This window comes from Dipteris shenzhenensis, chromosome 6 (genome assembly GCF_047967505.1).
Source record: "Dipteris shenzhenensis isolate YYH24624 ecotype China chromosome 6, Dip_SZ_1.0, whole genome shotgun sequence".
NCBI lineage: Eukaryota > Viridiplantae > Streptophyta > Polypodiopsida > Gleicheniales > Dipteridaceae > Dipteris > Dipteris shenzhenensis.
This window is the reverse complement of record NC_141601.1, coordinates 53,934,973-53,943,788: the sequence shown is the minus strand read 5'-3', so window position 1 is coordinate 53,943,788 and position 8,816 is coordinate 53,934,973. Positions and strand designations below refer to the sequence as shown.

Here is an 8,816-nt window from a genome sequence, read left to right as displayed (position 1 = left end):
TTGTGAGCTAATGTGCATCATTGTCCATAATACTTTAATCTTTTGTTATGTTTTAATGATCAATTAAATGAAATTAAGTCGAGTCCCATAAATTAAAACAAGGTGAATTTCTTCAATGGGCCTACCCTTTTGAAGATATGTAAGGATCACTCTCGAATGTGCATGGACTCTAACTCGTTCTTGATGAATATGGACTGTCAGTTAACTGCCCCACGCAGCAAAACCTACAATTCACAACACTTCACATGCACACTTGGCCCAAATCTCCACGAATAAGCAATGGCCCGATGGCACACAATAAAATGGTAATTAAATAAAACAACTACGTAATTTCAATTCGTAGGAGTGGATTCGTTACTATGACCTTCCCCTACTAGGGCAGGCCAAAAATAAAAATGAGAAAGTGTTTCATATGAAAAGCAATTAAGGGAATTGTACAGCAACGTTCTCATCACATGTCTGGCAATTGTAAATAAAAGAGGGCTTTTGAGAAGATTTCTTGCAAAAGTGCAACTGATCTGGCGGCAAATCTAAGCGAAAGTTCCTCGTGACAAGCCACGAATACACACATTGACATTCTGGATAAATATGACCACCCCGTGCAAAATAGGGAGGGCTCTAAGCTAGTATTTTATGCTAGGATGCCGCATGGAGAGTGAATTTTGAAACTTGACTGGATCTCGATCACACTCTCTCGCTGTCGCAGGGACAGCTAGCTGTAAACGTGTTGCGGTGGGAGTGGCAAGGCTGGTGTGGTGGTGCATCGAGACTTGTAGAAGGAGCTATGACGGGGTACGATCTCCACTTCCATTTCGCACGCAGATGCACACAGACATGCCATTTGGCATCGGGATCTGGAGAGCTCCAACAGAGGGCGGAGTGACAGAAGGGGGGAGGGGGAGAGAGGTCGACAAGTTCCATCAAGCCACGGGGAGTATGGACTCGGAGGGTTTGCGTGCTGGAGGTGTTGTTGAGCCGTTAGTGCGAGGGAGGCGTTAGTGTTGAGGTTCGGTTCCGGGCGGGGGCGGGGCATCGCCGTGAGGTCGGGCGGCGGGCGGACGGAAGGAGAGTGCCGGAGTGGGCGGGGGCGCGCCTGTTCGGGGGCGGCGAAAGGAGGCGCGGGCTGGCGGAGGCGGCAGCTCTGGCAGCGGCGGAGGCGGCGACGCCGCTGAGGCCAGCGGCGGCGCTGCGGTCAAGCGCGCCGGCGGAGAGACGGAGCCGCTGGTGGACGATGATAGCAGGCGGCCCCCGCTGCTGCTGCTGGCGCCGCTCAGCTCCGACGAGGACGACGATCGTAAACTTCCGGCGCTGTGAATGGCGGTTGAGGCGGCGATGGCGCGGAACAGCATCCGTAAGCCCAGTTTGTTGAGAGTCCAGGCGGAGTTTATAACATCGCCCACCGCGCCCAAACCCTCCGCCGCCGCGTGCCCGGCTTCGTCGCCACACCTGTGTTGTACCCAGTCCGCCCCCGCCGAGCCCGCCGTCTCCAACACTGCTCTCCCCGCCGTCTCTACCGCGTCCACCACCTTCGCCACCGCATCCACGCTCGCCACCGCCACCCCCCCTCCTCCTCCCCCGCCACCCCCACCCCCCCCAAACGCCGCTTCCACATGACTTCCCGCGCTTATCGCCCCCCTCGCCAACGTCTTCGAGAATAGCTTCGCCACCGCCGACATCCTCCTCGCCTGCTGCATCCTCTTCATCATCCTCGCGCTCACCCCCCCCACTGCCCCCGCTCCTCCTGCCCTAGCCCTCCTCCCCACCCCCTCCTCCCTCTGAAGACTCAGCGCTGCCATCTGCTGGCCCCCCTTCGTTATACTGCTGCTCGATGCCGCTGCTCGACCCCTCCGGCCCGCCTCTTGTACCTGCCTCGCCATCCTCGCGCTGCTCCTCTCCACCTCCCCTGCCATCTTCGTCCAGTAGCCTGCTGCCTGCCTTTGTGCCTCTTCCGGCTGCAGTCCTGCAATGTTTAAACACCCCACTGTTGCTGTCATCACCCTTCTACTTCGGTAGTTTCAGCGGACATTCTAACACCTACCCTTGCCAAAAATGTATGGCTCACATTTCTAGGCTTTTATTCTGCAACGCTTCCGCCGCCACCATCACACCGTCTCTCCCGGGCTAAAGATCGGATCTTTCTTTCGGACTTCAGACATAGTTCTGTCATATATTCACCGTCTTACATCGTGGTGCAGGGTTTGGTTAGCAAGAAGGCTTGGGATATACCCAACAAACAGTGCAATCTCACCAGGAGCTAGCGATCTGGCACGCTTACAACACTCGTAGCTCACAGAAAAAGAATACACAACCCACGCAGACTTAAGAAGCAAATATCAAAAGACGATGGCGGAAAGAGAACATGATGATCGGACATACCAGGATTAATCTCCAAGTGTACTTCGTATATGGCATACTCCTGCAGTAAAGGTTCCAGTCTCTGTACATCCGCGGCTATTCCGTTCGCCAAAACCAGGCCGTATGTGAGACCAGGTAACGCAAATGTGAAGCGAGTATCTTTTACTCTCATCACCGGAGAATCCTTGCCCACGGGCCATTGCATATCACCTACCACAGCGACAACCGCTGCCAGAGGAGATCGCGAGTGCTTGACCAAGAAGAGAGCAAAGTCTCCCGTTTGCAACAAGACGCTTTCCTCGCCATCAATCAAGTACAACTGCGCCGCTTGGGATCGGAAAAGCTCGGTTTCACCGCGTACAGGCAACGATCGCATGCTAGTTTCCCCGCGGAAGCCACTGGATTCGCCCCCCATGAGGAAGACAAGGACGATTCCGTTTTTACTGAATCAAGAGGAGCAAGCTCGCAGTTCAAAAACGGCAAGATGACAAGCAGCTGGCTGTGCGGGAGACAACCCTGCGATACAACTCCATACTTCTTCCAAATCACGTCCGGGGTGAGGAGAAAAAGTGGAAGACGCGGACAACAGCTTCGTCCATGGAGGGGAGCTGAAAAGATTGCTGCAGATGTAGCAAAATAACGAGATGCAAGGCGATCACAAGGAAGGCGTAGCTGCTGATCGAGACGAGTGGCAGCGGAATGGAATCAATGGAAACCTGAACGATGAAGGATGGATTGGAAAGAACTAGGTTTTTGAAGCCAAACGTACGTAAGGCTTTCAAAAGGTCCCCTGACATTGACGCACATCCGCCACGTGCACGTGGTTACAGCCTGGCACATAACCACCAGCCCTAAACCGCTTATAAGATGCTTTCCCGATGACGTGGCGACCTTCCCAGCCACAACCTAGGTGCCACTTTGGACCCCCTCCACCTCACCAGTGCCTAAACCTCTCACCGCTGGGCCACACCCGACCGACACCTGCCATCCGCCGACCTTTCAATGCCCCGACACGTGTTCGGGCCCCTCTGGACCACCGCGTCCCCGACAAGTAGCAGCCATTGACACGTGTCCCTAGCGCGCCGCCCCTGGTCTGCCACGTGTTGGTCTGTCTAGAATCGAAGCGCGAATTTCCTGCGGCTTATCTGGGATGCGGTGCCAGTGTCCAGTTATAGCGTCCCACGTGGCGGTGCCTCACTCGCCCTACGAATCCGCCTGCTTTAAAGTGGCATGTTTTTTTCCTTGACAGAAGCAAATAACCTGCCCTTTATCCTTTGAAGTTTGAAGCTATTTCATTCAAAACCTTTGGACAAACAGGTCCCCCACATTATCCAAATAATTTATTAGATTGTATAGAGAGAATTTACATCTAAACACTCAAAGACATGAATGAGGAAATCTACTTGAAGCCTTTCAACTAACATTTCCCAAAATGAGAACATGCATAATAGTTTAACATTTCTTTGACTCACTCAAAGAACACAACGTGGTACAATGAACCACAACCTTGCTATGTGACAAAGATGAATGACAAAGGACTAAATGTATGTGGCAAAAAAAGTGTGGGACATCTGCAAGGGAAATAACTAGATATATCATCCACTTAAAATAGGAGTAGCTTGACCAAGGACATAGCACGACTAATGCGGTGATAGAATGACTATAGCCTTACCAGGTCCTGGGAGGAATAATGAAGAACAAAAAGTATGTCGTAAAAGAAAGCAGTTGATGGAGTTCATGACATAATAAGAGCAAACATTGGAGTCTTAGTGCAAGCTAAAAATAGGAGGTTAGTCTGACCAACAAAAAATGCACATCCAATGTATCCCTTGCATAGCAAGCTAACAAGGAAATATCGATGAAGACTCATCTCAAATTGAGAAGCATAGATTCCATGGAAGAGAGAGAGAGAGAGGGAAAGAGAGAGGGGGGGGGGGGAGGGGGGTTAGCTTGTAAATGTGCATGATTAAAGTGTTAACTATAAAATAGTTAGGTTTTGTCTATGTTTTCAAAGTGTGATGATGCATTATGTCCTATGCTAAGAAGTGATATATAATAATTGCAAATAATCAATTTAGACCTACGTTCTTAAGAAAGCGAACAAATTGTAAAAATGATTTGAGTCAACGTTGAAACATACCCTAGAATTTTGAACTCGTATATTGTAAGAGGCACAATAAGAATATGTTTAAAGAATTACTCTCATGAAAAGGTTACTCTATTTGCATTCTTCTATTTGAAAATACAAAGTCGGTGCGACTATAGGTTCCACAAATCAATTGCGATCAACATTTTCATATTTGAGCTTACATTTGATTCTATGTGCCTCCTCAAATAAAGCCATGTAGGTCTATGTCCCTGTAACACATAAAATGTTATTCTTGCATTTTCACATCCTTAAGTATAGGCTTTCTTAGTAGCTTTGTTTTCATCTATCATAATGCCATATAATATCCCTTTGTAATAATTTTTAGTCTAGTTGAGACCACTATGATTGACTTCTTCATATAAGAGTGACAAAACAATGCATCATATGACCATGTGACTAGCCATGCAACTGAACCTTTATATTCTATCATGTCACTATGATAGCTTCACGATTCTCCACATATTTATGCATTCCAAGTTTCCAATCTATATGAAGTATATTTTTATTAAACTTGTCTCAATTCATGAACGTTGTGAGCATTTTATGCATTCCTATAGGGTTCCATATATTGTGTTCTATTACAATCCTATCCTCCAATCTCCTGCTATACTATAGTTTGAACAGTTGTGATAATGAAAGGTCTTGCATTGCTCCTAGTTTAAGGCTCATTTATTGATTCCTAGTCTCTAGGTGCTTACTTTTGTGTGTGTGTGTGTGTGTGTGTGTCTTACAACTTTGATATTTGGTGATAGTTGTAGCTTAATTCACCCATAAATGCTTTCACTAGAAAAAACTCAATTGATACATGTGCAATTCTCTTTGAAAAAATCTAACATTAGTTATCATTTTGCATTGGTTCATTTTTGAGTCACTACCTCGCAATGAGGCACATAAGAATGCCAAAGGTGGTTTCATTTTCTAATTCATAGCATTAAACCCGCTAGCAAGCCATTTCGCCATTATGAGCTATTAGCTTGTTTACAAGACATGAGTTGGTGATGTGTACAGCCAAAGGTGACCAAACACGATTGTTTCTTTTTCCTAAAATTTGACACTTTCACTTTTGAATTCAAAATTTCACTTCTCCTGTGCTGGTAAATCACAAATAAAGTACAAAGTGCACATGCTTGTCCTGCCTAATCTATGCAGAGCATTCATTTGGCATCATGTGACATGTCTCTTTCAAGCTTGTTGCTTCTTTTTCTTAAGAATTTTCCTCGTAGTATCTTCCTTGGCTTCCTCCCATCCCTACATATTTGTTCCTTTTAGGGACATTTGCCTCCCTAATCTCCATGGTCCTCAGGCTCTTTTGGAATGTGCGCAAGTTTTGATTCATGTCATGAAGCTTCATGCGACTCCTTATTTGTCTTCGTAAGCTAGGTCATTTAACATAGATTGTTTATCGTTTCTTGGTTCAGTTTCTTTATTTAAAATAAGATACCACAAGGTGCAATGTAGTTTGGTATGGGCTGCAAGAGAACTAGAGAGGGGCTGCAAGATAGAAAGTTGATAAACCCAGTCAACGTACGAGGATGAGGTTGAACACCATGGAAACCGATGATACAATATCACCAAACATCAACGAAAGGCACGTGTATTTAAATTTTTGTATATCCTGTAGCATCTGCGCGATATATAGAGACACTACACATTGGCGATCACAATGCGCACTCTTACTATGCACACAAGGAAAGTCACTATCTGGAGAATGGCCCATCTACGTTAGGTATGGTATGGTTAGCATGGAGATTGCCGTGACCAACCTCATTCGATGGTCTTGGGACCAGATTCTGCACTTGCTATCCTCATAGTAGTAAGCATGCATGCGAACATGTTTGCAGGGTCCTCTTAATCCCTTGACACCAACAACACAGATACATTAGAGGAGGAGTGACCCCGGTCATGGAGACGAGATGTCTCCGGGTCCTTCTAGCAAATCCAACCGTTGCCTACCCGTGTGTGGGTCTCTTTGGATGGATGTAAGGTGCTGAGCGCATCCTCTTCTTTGACAATGGTTTTGACAGCTTCGCACAATCTATTCGGATAGGGAGGGCCATCTAGAGAGCAGGTGGATTGATTGTTCAACCCGCAGGAGGGAGACAGATGGCGGCCCAAGTTCTGTACACTAAGTTTTCGGGGAAGAAAAGCGATGGCCCCATTGCTCATGTCAGGAAATTTGAGAAGGTGTATGCGGCCTGCCACCCTTGGTGGCACTCTGATAAAAGACAGTGTTTGAATCAACCTTGGTGGGCAAGGCGTCAAGGTGGCTTGTAGAGTATGCGGTGGACCATTTCACCACATGATCTCGTTTGCAGAAAAGTTGTGACGGTGATAAGGAGTCTCTGGAGCGGTTCCCTCCAACAACAAAGCTGAGTGTCAGAATAGAACACATTCTGATTCAACAACAGTTGAGGCCAATGGTCGGAAACTCCAACAAGCTCAAGACAGCAAATTCTTCACCACATTTGACACAAGTCAAGTACATTATGATGCAATCAATCTATTTCATGGAGGCACTACCAGTGATTGTCGAACAAAACTGAGTTCCCACTGTCACCCAATTGAGTTGGCTCACTATACTTCATGAGAAATAGTGCATGAGCTAAAGCTGGAACTCAAACAAAAATCGATGGTGATAGGATCTTCGAGGATCCATTTCAACCACCGGGCTAGTCATCAATAAGAAAACAACAATATATTGCGGTTTATTTCTCTCGCAAAATATATTGTTGTTCAACCACGTTGGTTTAGGATGATCACATAACTGGTGTTTGACTTGAACCAACATAGTGATATATTGCATGATGTTCCAACCACTGGGCTAGTTTAGGACAATCACATTAAGTTCAAGCTAGCCCGGTTTAGAAATTAAACAATTTAACTATTCCAAAACTCAGTCACAGACACCATCGAGTTGGTTTAGGCAAACACTGACCTGCATTGTATCAATCATGTGTATGATGTGCTTGTACCACTTCTTGTGGTCATTGCAATAGTCCGGTTCAACTGCCTCACCCTCTCGATCTCCGTGATCTCCCTTCCACAGTTGGCCGATTGATGACAAGCTCCATAATCTCAACAACCAAATTGTCTTCAACCTTGACATCGGCCCCTCTCAGTTCCACAACCTCCGCCTCTACCTCAATTCTACAATCTTCATGGCCATCACATTCGCACGTACGAGGACATGCATGCCACCCACCTTTGGAAGTTTCACTCATACGAGGACATGCCTGCATGCCACCCACTTTTGAAAGTTTCACTCATACTTCACCTGGATCACCCCTTGCCAATTAGACCGCTACGTAGTCCTCCTGACAGTCCTCTCCATCCATCTCCTCTAGCGCAACTGATCCAAGGGCGGATCAACAACAACAAGAAAGGGGTAATGTTAACAACCACATCCCCATAATGCATGGTACAGTCGTAGAATGCATGGTAATGAGTGATTAAACGTGATTAGGCTTTACTTTAACGGCCGCAGCCATGGATGGTGCACAGTTTGTAGTGCCTTTGTGTTTGCCACTCCATCCCCCTTCACTCTCTTCTTCCCTCCTCCTTCTACCTCCCTTCTCTCCTTCTTCCTCTCTTCTCCCCTCTCCCCTCTCCCCCTTCCCTCTTTCTCTTGTGGAAATACATTGCAACAATCTAAGAGCCGCTTGAGCGACACATGCAGACGAATCGTGCTTTGCATTGCTCTCACAAGGAGTAGCTTTGAGTGGAGGATCCATCGGCATTCCTTCCAAGTACCCATGACACGTGAGTCACCGTTGAGACTACACACTTTAACTGAGTTTAAAATCTGTATGAGATCTGTATCCACAACTTGATTGTATATCTATATCAAAGTTACACCTAAGTTTTAAATCTTGATTGTATACTCAAGGGGTCAGTCATAAATATGTAAGCATATTAGCACATGGGTTCAAAAGAAGGAGTTTTTTCAATCCCCTTTTTACACATTTTTCACATAAATAAGGCTATCATATAAAGGAGGTATTCATAGATTGAATAGAAAAGTGTGTTCTATATTCATAATAATAAATTCATAGATAAGGGGCTCTACAAATCTCCTACAAATAGGCCTTGAACGCACATGATATATAGGGTTTATGCATAGTGACCCCCCCCCCCGCCCGAGATTGTATATATCCACAACTTGATTGTATATCTATGTCAGCATTTGATTTAGAGTTTTGATTTCTAGTCCCTAAAGCTTTGATTTTTCAACACTATGGTCACTGACCCTGCTAAGAAACCCCCTTTGATCCATGCCCCCTATCCATGCCCCCTACAATATCCGATGAGTTTC

The 8,816-nt window shown here is 46.3% G+C and overlaps 1 protein-coding gene across 1 annotated transcript; it reads right to left on the bottom strand.

Annotated features, from left to right (window-relative positions):
- Positions 1–408: 408 nt before the first annotated feature.
- LOC147901350 (protein EARLY-RESPONSIVE TO DEHYDRATION 7, chloroplastic-like) lies at positions 409–3,083 on the bottom strand. The gene is made up of 2 exons (XM_087376352.1): positions 2,377–3,083; positions 409–1,960 (listed from the first exon to the last, which is right to left on the bottom strand). Exons 1-2 carry the CDS (start codon positions 2,768–2,770, stop codon positions 996–998), a joined length of 1,359 nt encoding a protein of 452 aa, XP_087232478.1. The 5' UTR covers positions 2,771–3,083; the 3' UTR covers positions 409–995.
- Between the last annotated feature and the right edge of the window lie 5,733 nt (positions 3,084–8,816).